General features: G+C 38.8%; 2 protein-coding genes across 6 annotated transcripts; one reads left to right on the top strand and one right to left on the bottom strand.

The window, feature by feature from the left end:
- Nucleotides 1-156: 156 nt before the first annotated feature.
- LOC124179034 (leucine-rich repeat-containing protein 17-like) lies at nucleotides 157-27,929 on the bottom strand. Of its 4 annotated transcripts, none has more exons than XM_046563002.1 (4): nucleotides 26,890-27,929; nucleotides 4,238-4,471; nucleotides 1,940-2,100; nucleotides 157-931 (listed from the first exon to the last, which is right to left on the bottom strand). In XM_046563002.1, exons 1-4 carry the CDS (start codon nucleotides 26,929-26,931, stop codon nucleotides 334-336), a joined length of 1,035 nt encoding a protein of 344 aa, XP_046418958.1. In that variant the 5' UTR covers nucleotides 26,932-27,929; the 3' UTR covers nucleotides 157-333. The 4 variants fall into 4 exon arrangements, with proteins under 4 accessions (XP_046418958.1, XP_046418957.1, XP_046418956.1 ...); XM_046563001.1 differs by lacking the exon at nucleotides 26,890-27,929 and adding an exon at nucleotides 14,912-15,109; XM_046563000.1 differs by lacking the exon at nucleotides 26,890-27,929 and adding an exon at nucleotides 6,635-7,140.
- LOC124179036 lies at nucleotides 15,683-26,259 on the top strand. 2 transcript variants are annotated; one of them, XM_046563005.1, is made up of 2 exons: nucleotides 15,683-16,028; nucleotides 23,153-26,259. In XM_046563005.1, exons 1-2 carry the CDS (start codon nucleotides 15,916-15,918, stop codon nucleotides 23,754-23,756), a joined length of 717 nt encoding a protein of 238 aa, XP_046418961.1. In that variant the 5' UTR covers nucleotides 15,683-15,915; the 3' UTR covers nucleotides 23,757-26,259. The 2 variants fall into 2 exon arrangements, with proteins under 2 accessions (XP_046418961.1, XP_046418960.1); XM_046563004.1 differs by lacking the exon at nucleotides 15,683-16,028 and adding an exon at nucleotides 17,608-17,729.
- Nucleotides 27,930-27,976: the final 47 nt, after the last annotated feature.

Raw genomic sequence — 27,976 nt, 5'->3', positions numbered from 1 at the left:
AGAGAGAGAGAGAGAGAGAGAGAGAGAGAGAGAGAGAGAGAGAGAGAGAGAGAGAGAGAGAGAGAGAGAGAGAGAGAGAGAGAGAGAGAGAGAGAGAGAGAGAGAGAGAGAGAGAGAGAGAGAGAGAGAGAGAGAGAGAGAGAGAGAGAGAGAGAGAGAGAGAGAGAGAGAGAGAGAGTGCAAAGATGAAGAGTAGGTATCGTCGAAATTATAAATACATGTACCACGTTAATTGATTTTCTTTACTGGCCGTTCTCAACCGATTCCGTACGATTTCCATTTCCTACACCGCGATAGGTGCTTACGCAACTATCGGTTCTTGCGGAACTTCGTTCAAATCGACACGACAGAGGGTGCGGTGGGATAGGAGCTCGAATTCAGGATGACGTCCCTGTAGGGTGGGGGAGGAGTACCAGGGCAGGCAGGATGACCTCCGAGAAGCGATATCCTCTGGGAAGCGTTGTCGCGGGTAGCGCCAAGGTTGCGCCTCGGTATTTTCGGGCATCTCCAGCATCCTGAGATCATGCCGGTCACCCAGATGTACGTGAAGAGCATGCTGGTCACGAAGCCGACGGAGAAGCCTACGGCGAATATCCATAGGGGGGAAACGTCGGCTAAGGCGTGAAGTAACCCGTCGCGGTCGATGATCGTTTCGCTCTTCGATTTGTTTCCAGCGCCGATCACCGGAGGCGGCGGATCCGTTATCCACGTGATCGTTGGACTCAGCATGACTCCGTATTCCCGATCCCGGTCCTGATTTTGATCCTGTGGCCGCGTCGCGTCGATCATCTTTTCAAACTTCTTCATCGTTCGACCTGCCGGTTTCTCGCCCCCCGTTTTCCTCGATCTGTTGCACGGCGAATCGAAGACGATGCTCCGATCTTCGAGGTGCGATAACAGCCTCTTCATGTCCCCGCAGGACCAAGGATTGCTGTTTGTGTTATTCGTACGTTATACAGAAATACACGTTGTACGTAACTTACAAGGCAGGTATCCCAGGTCGATATCTCCGATCTGAGTTCTTTTGTAACACGTTATAGTATACTAAAAACTAAGCGACGTGTATTTTTTTTCGATCCGCCATTAAACACTTTAAGGTGGTTAAACCACTCTCCAAAGTGAGGTATGTCAAGGGGCGATTTCGCAGTTTCACCCACAAGAGCATAACATTTTTTTAACCAGTCCAACTGGAAAAGTTTTCTCATAACGAGAAGTGAAAAATATAATTTTTTCAATTAAAAAAGAAGAAAATTGCCAAATCACCCCTTGACATACCTTACTTTGGTGGGGTTGTTTCACCCCCTTAAAGTTTTTAATGGCAGATAAAAATATATACTACATACTATAATATGTTACTAAAAAAATCAAATCGAAGAAATCGACCTGGGATACTTTCCTCGTTAGTACAGGTACTTGAATTATTTTTACTACGAATGTGTAATTGGAAAAATTGCAATAAATTACAACCGAGGTGTTGTACGTATCGTATGCTGATCGACTGCGGATGAAAACAAAAAGCTTACTTATTATTTCAAAGAAATTCAATAAAAATTACCAAGCATCATTTTCCCAAAATAACGAAAATTCTATACCGAACATGATCACAGGAATTCATCTTCTCCGATTCGTGTAATTATTTTCCGATACAGAAGTGACGGTATGTACCTACTTACAGTAGCGCTTTGTTTGGTTCTTAAATCGAAAAAATGTCACGGTTTTTAATTATCTGTTCCTTGAAATGAACGGAAAACCGCGTAGTACTTGATGGGCGATATTTCATCCGGATATACGATATATCAGCTAAATCATTCAACTCAATCAGAAACTCATTAGTACCTCAGGAATTCAGGATACAATTATATTGGAATGAACTGCGCAAGCGTATAGATATACAGGTACACACATACATAGATGTAGAATAAATGCAGGATCGTCTTACTTGTCCAAATTGATGACCTGCAGCGTGGGTAGAATTTCAATTTCCCGATAGTCAATTTGCATCATAAAGTTGTTCGAAAGATCAAGCTTCCGGAGATTTTTCAGCCCCGCGAAAGCCTGCCGGTTTACATGGCTTATCTGGCAATCGCTGAGTCCCAATTCCTGGAAATAATTGAGAAACTCTCATCTTATCATTCAGTCGTATCATCTGCATAGCGTGACGTGATACAGGGTGTGCCATTTTAAAAAATATGCTCAAATATGTCGGAAACCAAGCATTGTTTCTAGAAATAGAAGAACAAAACATTTGAGCCCAGTATGAATGTCCTAACTTGATTTTTACCATCCGTTGTAACGATGCAAAGTTTTCCATTTAAAATGCACGTAATTTATATCTTCGGATATTATTATTTTACTGAGACATCTAACCTTTGACGAAAGAAATTGATTTCACATAGAATTGACAATGGCCGACGGTACTTTCGAGGGGAAAAAAAGAAAAAATGTATTGGCCATTCCGAGGCATTTTTACCCTGCGAATTTTAATATTTCTTTTTCTATTAATTCAATTAAAATGATGGAAAAAAATTAAAGATATCAATCGTATATGACGTTTATTACGTATTCAGGTTATTTAGAAATATAATATCAAGAATCTTAGGTTCTATCGAAGTCATCAAAGAGATATTAAGGTAACAAGGTAGCAATCATCCGCTATTAATTTAAAACAAAGAATAATATTCAAATCAGCAGGATTAAAATGCCTTAGAACGGTAAATACATTTTTTTCTTTTTCCCCCCCTTGAATGTACACTCGATCCCCGTCAACTTCGTGTAAAGTTAATTTTTTTCGTCTAAGATTAGACGTCTCAGTAAGAAACTAAACATTAGAATATAAAAATTACGTGTATTTTAGATGGAAAACTTGGCGTCGTTACAGCGGATAGTAAAAATCAATTTAGGACATTCATACTGGGCTGAAAATTTTTGTTTCTACATTTAGAAACAAACGAGGGGGCGACAGAATCGAAATTCGACCATCGGGCAAATAAGATCTGTGCCGATTTTTGAGTTCTTAAAATCTGCAGCGTCGCGCACGGTGCGTGATTATACGTATATCGATATGTCTAGTTGATTGTTGTTGTTCTAAATCTGCGATCACTGATTCACTGGCCGTGTGATCGCAGGGTGTTTAATCGATACCGACGCCCATGCTTCCCGGCATAGCGCTAATTATTAAAACACCCAACATCGGTAAGTAATATCACCTTGAGGATTTTCCATCTTCATAATATTTATACTTTTGTACGTGATTTTTTCGATTACCGAACGGCGATAATGACGACGATGATAATAATTAAGCGTATATAAAATGCAACGCAGCGCCCAAGCAATTAGAAAGAAATTTAAAACGTTATCGGTTGAATTGATCGTCTGGAAATGACGAGCAAGAAGATATTAATATCCAAATGCGGCCGGTCCCCTGAAATGCGAGACTTATTGTTAATTCCCATTGGAATAACTTTTGCCACTGCAATATGTATCGTGCGGTGAAAAACATTATCATATATACGCGTATCGTTGAGAAATGCGTACACCTATAGACGTATACTGTGTATTATTGAAAATTGACACTTCGAAATCACCAAATTTTCAAATAGTCAACTTTCGACAATACTCCTCTCGTAATTAATGATTTGCACATACGCACATCATTTATTAGACGGCTTTGTCCGTCTTACGTGGCTTCTCGTCATAAGCAAGGATTCAAAAGGGTAAACACATCATCTACACATTACATTCCCATACATACACTGTGCGTTATTAAATATTATATACGTACATGGGACATTCCAACTCGAATTTGCAGCCCATGTACCTCACCCCCTTAGATTTTGATAATTTTTTAGTACGATGTTGCAATCGGAATTTTTTTGCATATTTTTTTGGCCACCAGTGAATTTTCGAAATATTTAAAAACAATTCCGAGACCCTTTTCGGTCGGTTGCGGCATAGTACTGAAAAATTATTAAAATCTAAAGGGGTGAGATACATAGGTTTCAAATTTGACGTGGAACGTCATGTCCACTTTATATTTTTGTTACTTGTTACATTTCTGACGATGATTACGACACAATTTTTTTTTTTTAAACATTAACACTTAAATTGTCATATCTGCATTTAATTAGTAAATTTCATTTTATTTTCACTCGGTAATACGTTTAAAAATAATGGCTGAATCAATTCAACAATTTTAGTGGATCTGCTGGGACATCTTTTTTTAACCGTGCATACTCACCGAAATGGAATTTGAGTGTAAGTCTGGGATCCGGGTGCCAAATCGATTTCCATTGAGATGAAGAATCCGCAAACTTCGGCTGTCGACGAACGTATCCCAGAGAACGTAATACAGATGATTCCTGGACAAATCGAGGACCGCGAGATCGTCGATATTCGCGAATGCAAACGAACCAATTTCACTTATCGAGTTGTCGGACAAGTTCAAATACTTTAAGTTCACAAGGCCGGTGTTCTAAAAGTAGCAAAAAAACATAAATAAAAACCCACACCGCGGCCTTCATCATCATAATATAGGCAGAGTTGATTCATCTGGGATATTCCCTCGATATGCGACAACTTGTTACAGGCACGTTTGCCCAAATTTTCGACAATTGGTTGTCTGCGTGACGCATAACTGACACCACTCTAAACGACCACAAACCATAACGATCCTTAACTCTGGGAAACATCGTGGGTTAAATTTCGTCGTCGTGCAATCAAACAAAGTATAATGTAATACGAACAAGTTTTTCAAACCGTGGAATTCTAAAGTCAATTCACAGACGTCGTTACAAGAATACATTACATGGTTTGTATAGGCTATACACGCCTGTATGTACTTTGTACTAAGTATACACCATTCGTGCAAATTTAGCACAGAACGGACAACGCGTCTCGATTCATTTAAATTTCGTTACTCATTTTTTTATTCTCTTTGTTGGAGTGCATTATTTTATCCCCTCTAGTTCCGAATACACTATTATTAGCGAGTGATAGATTCTTGCGGTGCTCTTCCTAATTGTCTTCGCTTCGAATGTCAATCGGTTATAAGTTAATAAGGAAACGTAAAAAAATAAAGTCTACGGGTCGTCATAGATATCTCGAGAATATTTCCAAATTTTATGTACACATGTATTAGGATATGTTATACGTGTATACTTCCGTGCAACGGTTGACATTTAGGAGAAAATTAATACAAGCCTTGATTTATTTGCGCAGTAATTGAAAGGCGGGAAATAATATACAAGGTGCTTCGTTGTAGGTAAACGTGGGTGTATAATTGTAGGAAATTGATCGATCTGATTTATAAACGAGTATATAATTGTAACATACGTTGCGCAAAGGAATTGTATACCTCGACTGTACGCGAAATTGGGAAGCGGAGGATGATACGCGATAAAGATGACGAAATCTTTGTATCATGCGAACCTGATGAATGATACAGGATGTTAAAATTTCGAAGATTTGACCCTGAAGTTTATCGTTTAAGCGGGTAGATGGAATGTAAAAAAAGAAAAAGAAGAAACACGAAAATAAATTCACACGACCTTACGGCCTGCGACTCATTTAAATCGACGTTTCTTCGATGATGATGGTAATAATTATACGCGAAGATAGAATTAGAAATGAATTTGCTCGTTACTTGTTTCACACCTTTTGTAAATATATAGATACGAATGGCAAATACTAAATACTTTATACCTACTGCCGTATTTATACATGCATCGAACCGTGACCGTCGGCATCAAATTGTTTCTAATTGTTGGTTGAGCATATGACAATAGCTAATATTCACACGCATGCGTCGATGGTAAATATTGAATCGCTGACCTGTGTTTAAGGGTGAGGTGGAGGTTAATTAACCCTTTCAGTCATGGAAGCCCCTATATTGCACCCTTTCTTTTTCCATGTAAAACCCTGATTTTTTAATGCATTTTCAGGTGAAAAAATACTTAATCTTTGGAATGCTTGTTATTTTTTGCGAATCCATAATTGTTTGTAATTGTTATAAATAAACATATACAAAAAAAAAAAACGTATTTTCGTGAATGTAATTCGTTAGCGGAAAAAATTTGTCGGTAAACGTACACTGAAAACGCTTGGAATTCATCGGTTGACAAACAGAGATCTCGGAATGACCATTACAAAATTCAACGCATAGGGGTAGTTTTCACCCTCCTTAGTTGTGCATGTAGATAGTATCGGGGTTTGCACCTATTCTCGGTCTAAAATCGTATTGTCTGAAAACAAATATTCATATAAATCTGGTTCAAGACACTGTCTAGAACAAAGATGATTCACCCTATTTTTACACCCCATTGTAACGGTTGTTTTTAGTTTTATTACGTTTTAAAAATTGACCAACAGGACTCTCCTTTCACAGGAATTTGTTTTAGCACGCAGATCAACTTGTACTACCCACCGCAGAAAAAAAAAAATTGTTTTTATTCGGGCCAGACTAATACATAATATTATTATACAGACAGCACAAGTAGTTTGTTCGATAATGGCTGTGAGGCGCCACCGTCGCTTTCCGAGCGTTATCGGTGCGTCAACGAAATTCTGCGTCCAACTTAGAAACCTGCAAGCAACCAAGTATTATTGACGCGATGCGAATCGCTCGGAGCCTGCTCACCTTAAGTTCGTAATTCAAAAGCGCCGAGATCGAGTTGTTCGAAAGATCGAGGGCCTGAACGGCGTTAGAGACGCCAGTTTGCACGCTGTACAAATGCCGAGAGGTACAGCTGGCCCGTCTCAGTCTGTACCACATGTCGCAAACGCAAAAGCTACTGCAAAACGCGTCACTTTTTACATCCGACTTGACACCGGCGATACCGACGACGATAATGTGACCGATCAAAAAATACAACGGCGCAACCTTCATTCTTGCCACACTGCCGTCGATATTGTTATTATTATTATTGTTGTTGTTTCTCTTACAATTTTCCACAAAATCGCGTTTCGCTTTCAAATTCCGCACCTATCGACGACCGACCGCACAGATATGACACAAAAAAGTAGGTGAACGCACTTCGATGTCACACGATTATTTCTCACTACCTGTAACAATAACCACCGCCAACTTCCGTCGGTACGATTCACACGAAAGCGCGGATGGACAGAGACGGAGAGGAGCAAAAACAGAGACAGCGAATGCCCCTGTAATCTTATCTCGGTTAACAGGTCCCCCGTATCGTCAGACCTATGCGTCACACTCTGAGAATACAAATACAGTAACGTCGGAGCGGTGTTACGGATATTTGGATATTTCTACCGCAAAATCTATCTATATGCATAAATATACGCAGACTCTTTTGCCGAATACTTATCGCAATCGTAGAATACGCGACTCTTTCGCTCGTGAATCGGGTGGTCAGAGTAGGGTGGATCGAAAATCAACTTTTTCAGAATCTAAAATTCCAATAAGGCGCAAAAGTTGTGTTATCTCACAACTAGAAACGCAGTATTTTTTTGTTTATTTATTTTTGTGGAGAGTTTCGGTCTCCCAACCTTGGCTTGAATGTTTTACTCTTTATTTATAAAAGGAAATTTTTCGTAACTTGATTTAGTCGCTCCACAATATTTTCATGCGTAACGCTACTTAATCGTCAACGATCTTTATACAGACATATGTTTAAAAAAAGCTTGAGATTGTCAGAACGACGTTTGCTTTTCTTAGAATAAGAATAAAAAATAATCAAATTGCGCAAGTTTTTGCGAATGCGCTTATGCAGTTTTTACTTCCTTTTCGCACACATCGGAAATCATCCGGGACTTACCGCGTGGAGTTTGCTGCACATCGAATCCGACCCGTTCCCACACAACCATCCTTTGAATCCACGCGGTGGATCCTGGATAATTTCCGACGTGTACGGAAATGAACTAATTGCTACACAAGCGCATTCGCAAAAACTTGCCCAATTTATTTATTTTTTATTCATATTGTAAGAAAAACAAACATCGTTCTGATAATCTCAGACTTTTTTTTTTTAACATATGTCCGTATAAAATTCTTTGAAAATTAAGCAGTATTATCCATGAACAAAATTCAGAGCGACTAAACCGAGTTTAGAAAAATTACCTTTTACAAATATATATAAAAACATTCAAGCCAAAGTTGACAGACCAAAACATCCACGAAAAAAAATAATTTTTTAAACAAATACCGTGTTTCTAGTTATGAGCTCCTATCGCGCCCGATCAGAATATAAAGTTCTAAGAAAAATTAATTTCGATCTACTCTAGTTCAATAAATTACCCTGAATACAATTTTTTCAATCATAATTATAGACATATACGTACAACAAATGCAGTTAGGGAAGAAGAGGGGACGGAGGAGGAGGAGGAGGAAGGGGAGAAAGCAGTTACAGCACACCGTATCCTCGTTCATAGCTATCATCATCGTTAGCGTATATCGTCGTAATACGCTGCGGCATAATTATACTTTTCGTTAGGCGTGAAAAATATTTTTCGGACGAATACCGGCGAGGAATCTTATTCGTTATTTTTTACATTTTTTCTCGAACCGAACGAACGAAACATGTTGTTCATCTTCCGTCGCATATTAGCTATTCACGTACGTAACTATGTATGTATGAATGTATATATATACGTACATATCGCATCGCATCTGCGTGCAGCAGCGTCTACAGGTATAATATAAGCACTCGTCATGCCAATACTAGCTCGCAATATTGCACGGCGCGTATGCGCAGGGAACAGTTTACAATTAGTTGCAGTGACGGGCTGCAAGGTCGAAGTGAAGAATCTCATATCGTCTCGCAAAAAATATTTAATACACGCAGGTACGCGCTGTATACGTACACATATGCTCGTAGAGAGTATACACACACATGTTTGTCAATATATCTTCTATTCTTCTCGTAATGAGTGTTCTTGATGGTGATTGGGAAATCTGGAGTCACTGATTAGTAGACATTCTAATTGTAATCGGTAACAATTTCGAACAATTCATATTTCGTTATTCTATTTTCGCATGATTGAAATTTCGGTATATCGGCCGTTCCAAATACTGACCCTTTCATCCTTTAACCCCGATCCCGTCATAATTGGTGCCATTTCGTTTTACTTTTGAGAACGAAACGTGATACGCAGAACCGATGAATGCTGATCAGACGTATTTAACGTTATGTAAATTTTCTTTACACGAAGCGGATACAATAATTATGCATACACTGTACATACATCGGTATTTTTATATACGCAGGTACGCAGGGTATATGATGCACGTATGCACGGAACCTTCGCGTTGATTCTTATCGAACAGCGAACATTTCGACCAGCTGCACGGGAGAGCTGATTGTGCGAGAAAAGATGCAAAATTTATTTATAACGTGTATATAAATATCTATACGTGCTATGCTACATGTACAGGCTATATATACAGGCTGTGCGTACCGAATTGAAATGGCCAATGAATGATTCAACGAATGATAATCCCCTGGCCTTTGGCCCGTCCCTATTTACGAATTTCTCTAAATACATACTTACCCACGACGTACAGGTATATCGCTATACAATGCAATACGCGAGCTCGGCGTGATCAATATACCCGGCATTATATGCATGTATCGATAGACGGTATAATAGCTGCTTATATGCGATACGATTTACGTACACACACGTATGTTTCTTTGTACGTATCACACGGAGAAAAGACACATCGATTATGCAAATTCCGGTTGACCAGGGTGTGTAGGGAAAATTTAAAATACGGTGGTGTCATCGTTGCGATATATTATACCACGTACACGATGCGTCGCGAGCGAAACCGTCGCACAGGTGTGTTGTATTATGCGTGCATGCAGATATATAGATATACATATACATATGTACACACACACACACACACACACATATATATATATATATATATACCGGAAAACAACAAGCACAACATACATGAAATACAGTGTATATACGTGCATATGTAACACTAGCTTAGCTGCGACGGACATTTCACTCCAGATTTTAACGCAGTTACTGAATTGCAACAGTAGATGAATTATAAAAAATTGTCATTTCATTAACAGAGGTCGTCCGGCTCACCGCACATTCTGTAGGTATTATGCATACACACCCATTACGGTATGCTGAATGATACTATTTTACATTCGCGTATTGTAGGCTTGTGCGTATTCCATCACATATATTATAGCGTAAAGTGTAAATACGGAATAATTGACAATGAGAGAGACTGTAGCACGATGTTGAGGTCCGAGTTCCTCCGCTCTTTTCCATTTATAATACAATGTGTATATGATATGTGTGGTTGTTCGACAGATTGCACGTCACATTCTTGATGTCGACGCAAGTGGAAAAATTACAAATCACATTTACGAGGAAAATCACATTAATCGTTCAACATCTTTTTATACATGCATATAATATATTTCATATACATGCACGTGTGTGTGTGTGTGTACATATAATTATTATCAAACTAACCGTCGAGTTAATTGTCACGCGTCATCAAAAGACAGAGGACGTTATATATTATACCTGTTGTACACATATGGACTTTAATTCAAAGACGGCCAGTTTTCATCGGCCGGTTCGATTACGTTGGTAACGCAGCTCGCAAGAAAGGTGTCCCAGGTCGATATCTCCGATTTGATTTCTTTTGTAATATGTCACGGTAGACTAAAAACTAGGCGGCATGTATTTTTTTTTTTTTATTTCTTATCTGCAATTAGACAGATTAAGGGGGTGAAACCACCCTCCAAAGTAAGGCATGTCAAGGGGCGATTTGGCAATTTTTTTTCTTTTTAATTGGATTATGACATTTTTCAGTTCTAGTTGTGAGAAAACTTTTCCACTTGGATTGATTGAAAAAATGTCATGTTCTTGTGGGTGAAACTGCGAAATCGCTCCTCGACACGCCTTACTTTGGAGGGTAATTTCAATCTCTTAAAGTGTCTGATGGCAGATAAAAAAAAAAAATAATACATGCCGCATAGTTTTTAGTTTACTACAACACATTAGAAGAGAAATCAAATCGAAGATATCGACCTGGGATACCTTCCTTGTCAGCCTGCGTTGCCACCGTAATCGACTCGACCGAAAAACTAGTCGTATGTGAATTAATTGATGTCCACGTTTGTACGTTTTACGGCAAACTTTTTTCTTTTCTTGACTTTTTTTCTGTATCTAATTCACGAAGCAGTATATTATTCGCTACTATACATACGTGATAAACTCATAAGCTCGATCGTGTGGTGCAACGTGTATTGTGTTACATGCACACGATGTTGCCGCATGATATTTATCCTCCAAATTGAGCATCTTTGTTGACTAAGCTGTAACATCACAGATTGGAGTATCAAGATTGAGGTATTCCCACTCTCGTTACCGCTTTTAAACTCGACCTTGTCTCGTAGAATATTCAAACCACAAACTTGAGACTCGAATCTATCATACCAGTGCCAGCATTAATTAGGTGCAGATGTACATACACACATAAATACGTGCAGAACAGTTGTATAAACCAGGTTTACACGGGCATGCGGGTTTTGGGATTTTTTACATCGGAAAATCATGATCAACAAAAAATATAAACTAAAACGCATCGCAAAATCTCGTGCAGCGAGCTGTTTCGAGCGTGCATTACGTCACATACGACATCCGTTTTAATGGTAAATAGCAAATATTTTCGAAGCATGTAAGCTTTTTTTCTTTATTTGTTTATTTTCGTTCATTATGTAATCGGAGGAAGCGATCAAGCCTGTTCGCATTTAAGTTCAGTCGTACGTACATACACGCGCATAATTATACGTATAGGTATATGGGTATACGTGTGCATGCGGTGAACGTGGTCAATCCTCGTAACAGGCATAACTCTTTCAGTGCATATCGATATTATATTAGTATACAGCAACAAAATAAAAACAACAACAACAACAACAACAACAACAACAACAACAACAACAACAACAACAACATCAATAGTAACATGAATCATCATAATGACGTCGGGTCTAATTGCAAGAAGTTATAATGACTTTACAACCATAGGCTCTCAAGGGCAGGAGACCGCTTCAACGAACAGGTCAGGTTACAGATATCGTCCATGCCCTGGGTACTTTAACACATACCTACAATATACACCGCGTATGTATAAACCGGCAGTGAAAATTGGTATGAGCATAGAATTTCTTGGCAAGTGACGAAATGTCTAGAAAGGAGGGAAAAAATACTCCCTTCGTATGACACATAATTTTAACTATAAACGTGCAGGTATGCGTCTGGTCAGCGGATGAATATTATGCACCGTATCGTTATGCATACGATTTACTCGTGGACAGGTAAATACAATATACGTTTATCGCATTTGCGCAATTCACACAAGCAACAAACCGATTGTTATGCCTAAAATAATATTTACACACCATCGCAGCGTAAGCCACGGTACATACGAATACCTATACGCGCCTGCATATATATGTACATACATATATATGCATATACATATGCATACATGCGCATATAAGTATTTGTATGTACTGCGACACATATAAAATCAGCAGTGTATAGCATGCGTCAGCAGTTTGACTCAAATTCCGTAACGATTCCGTAACACAAGAACGATGATAATAATATACCCTTGATTCGTTGTTATACAAACGTCTATTAAACCTTGAGATATTTTTTTTCGGACATTTCTCGTACAAACACAATAGTTGTAATCATTGAAATAAGAACTGTTGCATGCATTTCAGAAGAAGAAAAATATTAATAATAATAATAATAATAATGACAACAATGATAAAAATTATAAAACTAATAATAATGACGATTTTGTCTATATTTTGCTGATTTTAAAATGCGTCAAGAGAATTTGCGGTAATAGGCTGACAATGAGTCATTTATTAACTATGCAGTCAATGCGCCCGATCAAACTGACAATCTCAAATATATACATACATTGGACGGAAAGTTCGAGTAATTCTGTATATTTCCTTGACGCATTGACCTAACTAATTAGCATGCAGGTATATTTGAGGTAAACCCATTCTCCATAGAACTATAAAATCTGCGAGTATCTGAACACCGAGCATATTCAACGAATAACAAAAGAGAGTGGCTATAAACCAGATGCGTATAACGTGCGGTATAAAGAACTGGGTACTTATGGGTGTGCGTGTATACGACTATGTATAATATCAAGGCACAGTTTGCAGACGATCAACCGCGAGTAACCGGTGCCAGCGACCTGCAAGTCATCGAGAGAGCTAAACTTGAACGGATCAACGTTTATATTATTAAACGTTATGCTCGAGCCGCGGCAAGTGTCTCTCGATTTGCAACAGAAATAGATATGCAAGGAGAGTTCTGGAGACAATTTTCTATTACCGACACGTACCGACGTTTCGCCCGAGGCTCAAAACCCTTGCCGCGCTGACAGAGGTGATGACGCTGTCGCGGAAAAGGGTTTGGGTCTCCGGCGAAATGTCGGTAAGCGTCGGTGTTAGAAATCTCTGCCCGGAACTCTCTCTGTACGTCTACTAACCGATCCGCAGGCTTTCCTAGTACATTGTAGTAGGTATGAATTACGTAACACGCATCCGTTTCGCATTTCCAGCGTGTACGCATAAAATATACGATAGCAGATTAGACCGTCGGGTGACCGAAGTTTAGTATTTATGCTATGCGACACACGTGTGTGTCAAGGGTTGCGCGTTTTGCAGCTCACGGCACCTGTGACTTCCCTTGTATACAATAGACAATGCGATCGGACTCATGCATATTATATGGGCATATACATCACAGACACTTGGATATTCAAATTTTTTACACGTACGTATCGATGCACGCGCGCAATATTTACAATAAAAATACGAATATCAACATTTCCGAAAACAGGATAGGCATTATGAATAATATACGTGTACGTGATTGTACGTACGCCAAGACTTGTACATAATGATAACAACCAGTAAATGAATCGTACAGTGCGGTATGTAACTGAAGTTTATCCGTATTCTACTCACGTGTTATGATTATAATTACATGAAGTAATTTGTACGGTGTAATAAAATTTGATAAAACTACAGAACCAGCGACGCGCGTCATTACGTACAGGCCAAGACCTTGACGTTCCGGTAAAACTAAACAACACTCACCAATTTCCGCAATTCTGAAACCATTTCAGTCATTTAATGGAAGGCATTTTTCCCTAGCGAACTTAATCAGTATGGTATAGCAGAAAAAATCATTCTTTCGTATACGTTTATGGAACTATAATAACGCATCGTACCTATGTTACGCATAGCCTAAGCTGTTTGTGTAACTGATCAAAAAAATATCCTATGAAATGGAAATAAAAAAAAAACCAATCGATCGAAAATTCTTGAAGAAATATCGCGAAAAAACGTGTGACCTTTGAACATTTTTGTGCGCATAGTATAATAATCACGGAAGTTTCGTATATTTTTTCACCAAATACCTTTTATTTGGCACGGAGTCGCACAATGAACCACGATTTCAAGCACGTATATATTATGCATAATAGAATCATTGACCAATTCGAACTTCAGTCGCGAATTGACGTACGAGAATTATAAAAGGTGAAGCATGGGTGAAGCGTCGAAGAATGTGACGATCGTATTACGTATTTGTATCGGCATATGAAATTATACGTGGAATACAAAAAGAAGAACGATAAAGCGAAAAAAAAGGAAACGAGTAAACAAAGATTTACCATAACGAGTAGATGGCGATAAACTGACCAAAAATGTTGGAAAAAGAACAAATACGAGAAAGAAGTATCTGCTGTATCCCTGTTTATATTAACAACAACAACAACAACAACAACAACAACAACAACAACAATGATAACAATAACTACAATAACAATAATAATAATAAAGCACGTCTTCGTGTTAAAAATTACTTTACGAAATCGTCCCGTTAGCAAGTTATTGGACGGGATCGTCGCACAGGTGTGTGCCTGCATCATTCATCTAGCTTTGTACGTACGTACATAGATAGACGAGTGCTTGTGCACCCAGAGAAAGTACAAGAAACCCGTTCGGTCGCCGTTCAAATTGACGACTGGCAAATCGAGAGACGACAAATTCGCGGGCATCTGGCAAGTCCGCGTGACGCAGACCGACGCATACCGGGTCATCGAGTGACGGGATTGACGGGAGTGACGGGAGCAACGGGAGTGGACGAGAGTCTGGCGTGTTTCGCGGGAGCCAATGAGAGCGGTGGATTGTGGTGTGACAAGTGGGGCGGTCGGGGTGGGGAGGTTCATAGACGGTTTGCGATTATCACTGGCTGGATGCGTGATGAATAAATACCCTAGGGAGCGTTTAACGCGAGCGGAACGCCGCGAGATGCGCGGGGCTAACGCGATTCACTGATTGACGTGGGAGAAACGAAGTTTCAGGTAGAAACAAAGATGGGGCGGGAGGGAGAGCGAGGCGAGGAAAGAAAGAAGGAAAGAGCGGGGCGCATGGGGCGGCGAATTTTTTCCAAAACTCTTCAGCCCCAGCGTATCTACCTGGATAATTCGAATTCTGGCACGATGACAGGCCCAGCGAGGCGCGACGCATGCGCGTTAGACCGAAATTCGTTCAAAACGGATTGTTAGTTCGCAAAGAGAGCGGCGCGTGTCGATCGCGGCTGCCGGAGCCCCTCCGCCTCCACCATTGTTGATATAAGGGAGGCGATTCGGCGAGTCTGGTCACCTTTCGAGTCGCAGTCTCACAGCGTTCACCTCGGCGCCCGCACAAGTCGCCGCGTTGCGTTCATTCACAGTTTTCTCACTTCGACGCGTATGCAGTTGTAGAGAGATATACGGTAACCACCGCATCGATCGAACTCGATACGAATATACGAACTTGCGGTGTCCAACAGCGATAAACGCCCACCTACGTGTGTATACCGTGCATGGAAAGTAAGAGAAGTAAAAGTGTGATTTGTACGGTGTGTGACCATCCTTCGATCAGTATAATCGTCATGAATTCCTACGGAGAGCTGTCGAGCAACGTGGAGACGAGCAGGTCAGTTTGTTTCTCAAGCCTTGATAATTTCCTTCGAAGATCGAATCGACGACATCCTTCTCCACCACCGCACCTAACTTCTCTTGGTACATAACTGCTCCGCGGCATCGTTCTCTCTAACTTTTAACCAACCTCGTCACCGAATCCCTTGGGCAAATCGGAACGCTCGGATAATATCGGCATAAATCTTACGCGTCAGACGCCACCATCCGTCATCCGTAGGTTGAGGGGTTAGGATAAGGCCAGTAGTAGTTCTGCTACTGCAGCCATTTCTCTGTCTCGTATTTGTGTTACGAAGCTGTCCGAGCTTACGTGTGTTGGCCTTTTTTTCATACCGATGAAACATTTTGATCGGAACGCTTTCGTTCTACGTACGTACGTCAAGTAGTTATTTATTTGTTTTCTTTTTTTCTGCTAAAATTTGTACCCTACATGGATTGACTGCGACTGAAATTGTTCCACCCAATGACCAAGGGCGGTGGTAACCGGAGTGCGTCATCGTCGTCGACGACTGATCGCATGACAGATAAGTTTCCACGGTTACGTTTTCTCACCGCAGACTTAGCTCAACGTCATTCGGATCCTCGAGAAATTGGAAATCAACGTAACGCGTCTCCTCACCGTTGAAAATTTGTATTGTAACGATCCGTTCCCTCTAATGCCTTTTTAACTATCCTGTAATTAACGCAAGGTTAAAATTCAATGTTTTATAGCCGTAAAAAAAAGGATTAACCCCCCCCCCCCACTTTATTCATATTTTTACCAATCTCTTAGTATCATTCTCGCGACTTTTGACGCCACTATTTTCAGACATTTCGTCTCAGTTCTCTTTCCGCATTGCTCCGTCACCTTCATCCTCTCCTTTTCCCGTAAACAAAATCTAGTCTCCTCTTTTTTCCTCTGCCTCTCGGATCCAGCAGCAGCAGTCTTACAAGAGCAACGTGGCTATGAATTACACAAGTGTAGGAAGTAATTGTAGCAACGATGTGACAGATCCGCGTGTATGAATGGAGGGGTATATTTGTAAATTTGAATATAATATCATTTCGTTATCCTCGGGCCGGTTTCATCACTTTGTTTTTCTGCTTATTTCGCACACACCTACGAGCCTCAGAGATCTGGGATAATCTCCACTTGCGAGATTTAATCATCAATCGCCTCAAAATATACGTCAGCGTTTCGCACGCGTGTAATAATCTCCGTCCAGCGATGGTTGGTTCATTTTTTCTCCTATTTCTCATTTTTTCTGCGAACAGTGACGTACAGTACGCGTAGTTTATAGCAGCGAGACCCTCGTGCAGTTACCGCTCAAGTATCGATGTCACGTAGCCCAGTTGTTAGGGGCAGCAGCCTACCTCACGATCAACCAACCAACCAACCAATCGTTCGTTCGCTTACAATCAAGAACGACGACGATTATGTCATATCCAATGTCGAAACGAACCTCTGCGTCTCGACGCTATCTGTGATTATCATCGACTGGTATGGCCAATTTTCGAACAATTATTACATACAACGACGCGTTTGTACTTGGCACTTTCTAGAAAATTACTAATTTCATCAGTTACAATCAATGAATCGTAGGTGTTTCAAGAATATATCGGTTAATAAGAATATATCAGAAGGAATTCCTGCATCTTCAACTTCTTTACGTACCTGTGACGGAAGAAAAGTAATTATCCGCAGCTGTGCGGATGAAAAGTACGTAAAAGCACACGGCAAATGAAACCGTAGAATAAATAGATATAGAATACGCCATGATTCGTGACTGACGTAGTCGTGACACACTTTGCAGTTCGCTCATCCTCAGCTATAATGGCAAACTACATACTACGGCGGTGCACGTGTACTTTATTACAGTATTATATCCGTTATACATAATATTGACATTTTCGCTATCTTCGGCGACACAAAATTTTGCTTGATTATAAGATTTTTGCATCACGTGCCGTATAGCTTGGAATTTGACTTGAACGATGTGCATACTTGAAGCGGTATCGTGTCTTCGATCAAGAGAGTGAAGTTCGTAAGGTTCATGTAACGATTTTTTTTCTTAATTATTATTTCGAAACTGTAGGATCGTCTCAAATTGAGTAATGTACTTTTAAAAAGCAGCGTGTATTTAGATTTTAGAAATTAAACTCGTTTAAAGTCGTTCTAAATATCGAGAAACATGATTTTAGTTTCAATATTTCATTACATTAACGTTACTAACTTCAATCTGGTCGTCAATTGTGATTGTACACGAGCCGACGGTACGGCAGATGTATTTTTAAAAAGCAGCGTGTATTCAGATTTTAGAAATTAAACTCGTTTAAAGTCGTTCTAAATATCGAGAAACATGATTTTAGTTTCAATATTTCATTACATTAACGTTACTAACTTCAATCTGGTCGTCAATTGTGATTGTACACGAGCCGACGGTACGGCAGATGTATTTTTAAAAAGCAGCGTGTATTCAGATTTTAGAAATTAAACTCGTTTAAAGTCGTTCTAAATATCGAGAAACATGATTTTAGTTTCAATATTTCATTACATTAACGTTACTAACTTCAATCTGGTCGTCAATTGTGATTGTACACGAGCCGACGGTACGGCAGAGAGATTGATAGATCGATCTTCGATGTCTAGCAGGTGTAGACTAGACGTGGCTTACAATTAGACTGATACGACGACAGCTATAACGATAATAATCCCCGATGATATCCTTTCGTTTCAACCGCTGCCCACGGGATCATTACGTCTGTGGACCGATGATCAAATTTCTTCATTTTATTTATAAACTTCTTCGTGTTTTAGTTTCATAGAGAGACGCATGTGTTGTTATGTAACGCACAGGCACACATAGATACATATACGTATGTTCACGCGACAAATTATATAGATTCCCGTAGTGTTGACAAAAGTCGCGACTTGTTTCCATTTTGTGTACATATATTATACATTGATATGTGTACATATAAGAGAGAGAGATAACAATACCTAAATCTCGGGTGTGTAGTAAATGGTGAGGCCCTTATTATCCGTAACAATAACAATTGTCAGAATATGGAATTATTACTCGATACAGGAACTCTCGGTTTTTTAAAGAATCCATCGCGTATTGCGTGGTGTGAAATGACGATGGGGAATATATCGCCCGTTTGTGAGAAAAGAATGGGAAAAAAGTCCGTATATAACATATAATGTGAATAGAAAGAAAGGACGAAGAAGCTTTCTCTTTACACTCTTTTGTGTAACTTGATATAGCACGAAACTCTTTACTATCCCCCCCCCCCCCCTCCCTCCCTATCGGGCCATTATGCGGTACCGACATTTCTAAATTAGTTTCCATACATTTTCTTCTTTTTTTTTTCTAACAATACCTGACCGTAATTGTGTACATCAGAAATATAATCCTCAATCAACGAATGCGCCGTGTCACGTCTTCCAAAGAGAACAATCCATTTCAAGCCATTTGCACTGCTCTCACATACGAATTCGAAGACCCGCGAGTTAATGAGATGCATATTTATTTATCCGCATCTAAATTGAGGACAAAGTATATAAAACTTGATTCTCTTGATTTCCACGCAAGTATTAGGAAGGGTATATGTCATAATAAACAAAGACGATCATCGGATTTTACGCTGCCGGCCACGTGGATATAAATAACAATCCCGATGCATTTTCACTCGCGCTCGTTTGAGTATTCACGGAATCAGCTGAATACATGTGTGGAAATGAACGTAGCCGTTGACTTTACGTGGACAAAGAAGTTTTAAATTTATTTTCGGGAAATTTCACCGCAGTATAATCCCGGACATCTTTTTTCCTTATAACGATATCCGCGTGTCATTATTATTACACAACCTCTTTCCGCGAATATTGTTACGCCTGATTATTGTAGCCTTGATATCCGTACGGCGAAATATAATAAATTGGGAGATTAAAAGAGAAAAGGAAAATAAAATGTCAAGTTGCACGGGTGCCGTGCATGTTGTTAATGCTAGGGTACGTTCACTTCGCTGTATTTACTGGCGTCGAGTCGTTTTCTGCGTTGTTGAGAGTCGCTTTTTTCAAGCGGAGTGAAAGGAGTAGAAGAAGGAAGAAAAAACGACGATAAAAATGAACCAGGTTATCGACGAAAAGAAAATAGAAAACGTCACGGGGGAACGCGGGTGGGGAGGCCGTGTAACGAACCCCGATAATCCCCCTGAGAAATATAGAAATATTTCATAAAGTGACGAGAAAACTCGCGACGATATTGCAAAAAGAAAGCGACAGGGTGGAAGAAAAAACGACGATAAATAGTAGAACCCACGTTTTCTTTCTCCCTTGCATCAGATTTCGTGGAAATTGTAAGCGGTCATTTTTCGTCAAACTGGAAGTTTGGTTGTGTACATACGTACGTACATGCATGAAATTCCCGAAATTGGAATAACGCGCGAATCACAAGCGAGCATCCTTCCTTAATTCAACTAATTGTACAACCTGATTGAGAAAAAAAATCTGCAAATACTCACAAGATCAAAGAATCAACTTCTGCTTCGTTACGCGATACTCGTAATTCATTAACGGCGAGCCATTATAGGTTAATCCATAGCCTTGGAAATATTAGAGTTGCATGTAGTGGCCATGAGAGGATTTTCGCACATGGCATAAACGTGTGTACGATATAATTATATTCACAGACAGATTTCACTACGCGTAATTCACAACCAGAGTCCCGTAGGCATGCATATGAACACCGTAATGAACACAAATTCCAGCTTCCGTTAAAAGAGCTACACAGCTTCTGCGAGTATAAGGTATACCTATTTATGCCTATAACAGTACATACCCAAGGACCGAAGACGCCGAGTAGTCCGTGACTGGCGGCGCTTCGTCTCCACAGTTTTGTAATAATTATCGATATCTACACGTTGAAAAACTCGCGTTGCATAAGGCGCCGGCCGTCTACCTACCTACCTTCCTATCGATCTATCTATCTATCTGTTCGCGCTTCGTTGTCCCCACGTGTATTCATACATATAGGTAGGTGTTCAATGGTATATCCATTTCTGGTGTACACCGCAGATTTCTATTCGGTTGCCTTGCGACTTTGGGAAATTTTCACTGCCCGTTTCATGCCGCCGTCGCATTAGTTGCGATGTATAATTGAAAAGAGTTACTCGTTTAGGTTTGTTCAATAAGCACTAATGTGTGTTGTTAGTATTATTATCATCAACCCCTTAGGCCTGTATACGCATAAAATAGTTTGTTACTCATGATAATCAACGACTCCTCCGACCAGGCATAAACGATAAATTGTTAACCAAATGATTTACGCAAGAAATTTGCCCTTAAGAATTTAAGGCTATGCATACGGGGAATGACGTAAGTTATGATACGCACTCTCTCATCGTCAGGCAGTACGTGCCCGCTTTGTAGACTAATGTTCACTCAAAACCAGCCTCTCTCTCTCTCTCGCGCCTATATTTTGGGCAAACCATGGTGCGTGCAAATATCACTCGACCTTGCATTCATCGGGCTTCACTCACTCGCGTGTGCTCTCTCTCTCTCTCTCTCTATCCATGGGGTAAACGAAGGCGTGTGCCCACTATTCACGTACTCTATTCAATATTCTATCTACGTTACACAGTGCAGACGCTATGACAACACAAGTACAAGTTGACAATTCGTAGGTATACGCAATAGCATCGTCACCGGCACAAATACAATAAACCCTTTGAGTCACACATTATTGTGCCGAGTCAACTTTTACAAGAAGATAGTATTATATGGTTTTTCGGGTCGCTGATTATGATTCTGAAATTGGATTTTGAAAATTCGATGTGGCAGATCCAATTACTTGTAATTTATACATATGTATACGCGTAGAGGGGTAACTTTCTCGGAAATGAATTATTACTTCAATTTTTGCAATGTTTGTCAATCAATTTGTTTCTAACAATAATAATGTACATTATATCGCAATAATTACTCTCGAGTTTATTACGATATAATCGATATCAAAGGGTTAAAGTCAACTTACACATTATACGTACATACATACAGGTTTTTCGAAACTGAACTCGATAATCGATTAAAGAATAGAGGCAAAATAAGGTGGCATCGTCACCTTGTCCTGATTACACGCTCACGATGGTAGTAGTTTCGGAAAAAGAAATTGAAAACGGAGGACGGGAATCACCTACAGCGGACAGCGGAACTGTATCGAGGACTTATCTGTGCCGTTATATCGCGTTGGTGTCATTAGCTGGTCAGACAAACGTAATCGCATAAGTCGTGAGCTCGTCGCGCAAAAGTGATAACTCACAATCAGCTTTTCTCGCATTACATCTGCCATGTACAGTGTTGATTTTATGACTTGCGCCCCGCCGTCTGAATACAATCTTTAAAGTTCTAAAGGCCACTGTTACACGCGGTCAGTTCGTGATGGCGATTACACGCGCTGATATGACATACCTGTACGAAAATCTATGTAACGTTGACGCGCATGCACAGGTGTGATGATAAAATATCGTGAATCGATAGGCCGACTTCCTTCCATCCAGCTATGAATGCACCCACTTACTACTAGAGCGTTGGAGTACAAGACTTCATCCATGAAATACGAATAATGGGTATCTCAAGAATTAGCAGTCATGGATTTAAGTTACCTCGTTTGTTTAGTTATTATTTAATTAATCAATTAAGGGAGGTTAATTGGCTGCGATAAACTATGACCTTTGCCTGAATAACGACTCGAACTCTCCAGTTTTCAATCGTAATCTAACGTTCCAGTACCAGTAATTTCACGTATCTGTGGGGCCATTTTAATAATAATAATAATAATAATAATAATGTTTATTCGCGGGAAAAATCCTTTTAAAATTAAATATAATATATATATATGTGTGTGACACTTTTAACTGATTTTATAAATTTTAATCATTACTGGATGTATGAGGGATTCTACTCTATACACGAATCATTGAGCGAAAATGAAAAATTCGGACGATCCAGAAACGAACGTAGATATTAACATAAGCGGTTGCATTCCAATTACAACCGATCATATTTATTTTGAAATTGTAACTTGAAAAGATTTAAGTAGGGAGAGTGTTAGAACTGAAATTTTCCCAACAATTTTGTTACAGGACAAGTCTGCGACGCCTGGCGAGGCATGAAGAGACGGAATTCAGCAATGCCAGCATCCTAAACAGTATGGAAAAGTTTGTGAGGACGGTGAACGAGATGGAAGAGACGATCCTGGTGCCAAGCAGGCTGCTAGACTTAGCGGTCGGGGATTCCAACGACACCGTGTCGATGAAGGGAAAGGGTGGCTCGTCGATAAAAGATGCGATGGCAAACACAGACCTCTATCAACTTTACAACATCGTGAACAAGGTTAAGGTGGAGCTTTTGTGGTCCCAGGAATCCCAGGAAGAATTGAAGAACGCAACTACAGCTACCAGCGAAAGACTAGCAGTTGGTCACGTACGACGTCCCAGCACCACATCTATGCAAAGCATCCACAGTGCAGCTTCGATAATCAGCTCAAGCTCGGACTCGGATTCTGATACAGGTATAGAAAATGATTCTGGTATGGAAAGCGAAGAGCCCAGCGATCGTCTGGCTAACATCGCCGCGGACAACTTCAGGCGCCATTTGAGGGGTCTCCACAATAGCATTCACCAAATGACTGAGGCTGCCACCTATCTGACTCTCCGTTACCAAGCCGATGTCGGTGGGGCAGTTTGATTCTCTTAATATGTTGTTATTGTTGTTGTTGTTGTCATTATTATCATTATTATTATTATTATTTCAATTTTAATATTATTCGTCGTTGTATCGTATGAATGTGTATGTCTACGTAGTTGTATCCGATGGTGCTTGAAGCACCAGTACGTATGTACGGTAGATGGTTCATTTCGACCGTCAACTCAAGGCATTCGCTGTTTTACAACTTTTGAAATATCCACCATTGAATATAATACTATAATTGGATGAAAAAAAGAGGGAAAAAAAAAAGGATTTACAAAGATTAGTTCGACATTATAAATTCCAATGATTTATTTTTTATATATTTTCTATTTATTATTTCATATAGTCTTTCACGGATCTTATCCGATGTTGAATTGTCCAAATTTTATCATTCGGTTTATTGTTTTCGTAGATATTTCATCGCTCCTACTTAACAAGTTGAACACACAGACATGAGTTCAATTTAAAACTTGTAAAATCGTTAGTGCCTTTGCGAGGATATAGTTGTTCTATGTTTGCGTTATTTACAAACAAAAATTAGCTTACTATGAAGAGAAATTGTTTACTGATGAAAAGCAAAGAAAGAAATCGGAAAACCGCACACACACACAAACACACACCAAAATGCATTAATTTATGAAGAATAACATGTATATCAAAGTTTCATAAGTCATACGTGCAAGTCATGCTTTTGAAATCTGTCACGTTGAGATCATTGAAACAGAACTTCTGTATTCTACCCTTGGAGCTGTTTTCATTAGAACCTGTCAATATAATCATAAAATATACAATTTCCGCTTTTTTTTTCTTTTCTTTTTTTATATCTCATTCCATGTTAACGTTTATCAGTCAACTCAAGTTCATACTTGAAAAATGATACCAATTTATATAAATTGGGAGAAATAAAAAAGAGTTATGATAAGAAGGAAATCCATGAAACTTTCATATTTAGCCATGTTTGTTGCCCCATCTACCTCAAGCTTATAAATCAGAGGTTAAAAGCCTAATAAAAACAATGAAATAAAGTCTAAAAAGTTGTCCGTCAATATTTCTGTATCTATTGAAATGCATATTTAATATCGATAATACAAGCTGTATGACTTTGTTTCTTCTTTTCGTCAACTTCTACCTGTACATGATGTTCTAAGAAAGAAAATAAAATGAACAATTCCGATTTGGACTTGTGAGGAAAACAAAACTGTCAAAGTTTGAATTTCAAGAAAATAATGCGTAGCACAGGGTTGGTGGGTCTAACAAACTTTCAAATGTATGCAATTCGTTAATTTTCACCTTTAGGTTTTGAATGTATGAACGACTACGTAGATTTTGAACAACTGCATTTCATTCAACTGCAAGCAGTATATTGACATTTCCATTCAGTTATTTTACTCCCCAATGAGCAAAATATCGGCTTTGTTGAATAATTGAGTCAAGATCTCTATAAACCATAAAAGGAGGGTTCCGTCTCATCGATTGATTTTCACAAATTCCAACCCGTTGTCAGTACATGCTATACATATACGTTATTAAATCAAATTCTTCATGTGATTATAATAATAATAATTTCATAAGTGAGAGAATTAACGTATTGTAAATAAGGTTAGGGTATATTATTATAATATGATCATTATTTATTTTTTATCGCATTATTATTTTTTAAGTAAGAGAACGTAAATTGTAAACATATATGTATACACTATATGTATACATTATATGCTTATAATACGACTATTGTTTTGCGCAGGCATTCTTGCATATTGATATGAAAATTTGAACTTCGATCTTTTACGCAAGCAAACATGACATATATATTCAAAAGCATTTTTTTTTTATATTCATTCAATACTTTCATTTATCATATTTCGTCAACCTAATTGTAAGCTTTAATTAATTAATCATTAACTATGCTTGGTGTCAATAATGACAATGACGTTATTTAAAATTTATAATGTAAAGAAAGTTTCGGATTACCGTACCAACTACTTATATTTATCATTTTCTATGTGAAAGCCTGTGCATAAAAATTTATATTAGAGCAAAGATCGAACTGTTGTTGCAGCATACCGTTATTTGATTTTATTTATTTTCTTTTTGTTTGATTGAAATATTTATGACCTCTTTCTTTTGCTCTTGTATATAATTTGTATATATGAACATGTAATATATAAATCACCTAAGTAGGTACATTACAACGTCACACTATTCTACCTTTTATACAAATTTAATTACATACACGAAATTCTGCTTTTCTGTCAAATGTATAATTTAAAAAGCAAGAACAAAATAAAACAGGGAAAGAACACCGCATATAAAACAGCATCCGATTACACGTCGAGAGATAAAATATGTGTAACGATTATCGATAACTACATGCATAAATGTGTCCGGTACTGTTCGCGGTGAGACGAATTGTCAAGTTTTCTCTAACAATTAAAGTTAAACAAAATATGTTCATTTCAACACGAATTTTAAAAGTATAATAAATGTTATGTAGATTTTACACTATGACGAAACTTCATTTCAGAATCCTACTCGTCTTTTACTTATGTCAATTTTCCATATCATTATTTCGCTGACCTTCGCTACAGCTAAAAGATCTCTTGAAGTCTTACTTAAATATTATAATTATAAGATTCAGTATTACATTCATCGTTGCATGCTTTTAAATAGCTTGCCAGTGTTATTTACTCTACAGGATCAACATCTTGCAAGATTGAAGTTAGTAACGTTATCGTAACGAAACATTGGGAAAATAATCACTATTGTCTTAATTTTACAATAATTTTTAAGGAACTAAGATTTCTTAATACGGGTGTTTTATTTTATTACGATTTATTGAATTTGAGATAATTGCAAAATCGCGAAATACCGGTCTTTCTTCAGCATGAATCGTTACGATAACGTTACTAACTTAAGTATGATAAGATCTCGTCATTAGAATGTCGGAGCGTTCTTGATCAATCGGAGCTTCAGGTACACTCCGTATTCGAAAAAATTTGCTGGCAATCATTTCATTTGGCTCTGTTCAGCGAACGAGGCCGACTTTCGAGGATGACATACGTCGTCTAGTTAATCGTTCACGTATGTAGACGGATAAGAGGCATAAGCAGTTACGAATCATGCGACTTACCGGAGTCGTAACTCGTCGATGATCCTGCATCCTCAACTCCATGATATTCCGTAATCCATGCGTAATCCATAAATTCACATTATCATTTCACTTCACGCACACTAGCAAAAACTAAGCCTGGACTTGTTCTTTTGTCTCTTTTATACAGGCGAACAGAAACAAAGCACTGTCGATATGACGCGGCAGAATCCCGCCGAAAGTGAATCGTTGCAAGGTTCAGTCAATAGATAGGTCGATACCTAGATTATTTTTATCATTACTCACATGCAGTTAATGCTCATTTGCATAAAAACCGCCTATCATCAACCTCACAATTACCCTCAGTAGCAAATCTCTGAAAAATGACGAAAATTAACTCGGAATCGAGTCGTAAAATAAAGATTACCACGTTATCGGTCGATCATTCTAATAATTTTTTCCGAATTCGGTCGTCACGCAGCAAACGCGTACACAAGATGTATCCTTAGGTGCCTTCAAAACGTCATAAACCCTTCAATACAATAGAATCCGATATTTCGTAGACAAACATTGTCGGAAAGATGTCTTATTACCCCCGAAAAAGATTCGAGATCGTTCTATTGCGCAACTCTTTCACGATTCGAAAACTCTCATCACATGCACTTTAGTCACACCAACCACCCAAAACTTGTGTATTAACTCAGCTAACGATTTTTTACACAGTATTTCACGTGGACCTGACGATAACCATTTTTATACACATACAATTAAGGATTTACAGCGAAGCGGACAGGGAAGACGGAATGCCCGGGTGTCGGCTACACTAACACTGATTTCAAACTACATTCGATGCAACAGTGTTTTGTTTAACGTTTCTTCCTTCGATATATCGTTCGGCCACGTTAAGACGCATCAATCCGCAACTTCTCTCCAATGAATTCAAACTTCAACAGTTCAACCATGAATCAGACATACGTATAAAAATAATTACCTCACCCTAGCTCTAATCATTGACTGGCTGTAATTGAACTGATACATTTCATTTAATTTCCTTGGGATGATGGATACACTGTCGAATGAAACAATACAAATCAGAAAATCGATCAAGATGGCAGAGAAACAGTCTTTT

This window comes from Neodiprion fabricii, chromosome 3 (assembly GCF_021155785.1).
Source record: "Neodiprion fabricii isolate iyNeoFabr1 chromosome 3, iyNeoFabr1.1, whole genome shotgun sequence".
In the NCBI taxonomy this organism is placed as follows: Eukaryota; Metazoa; Arthropoda; class Insecta; order Hymenoptera; family Diprionidae; genus Neodiprion; species Neodiprion fabricii.
Note: the sequence above shows the minus strand (reverse complement) of the source record. Positions and strands in the feature narration are given on the sequence as shown.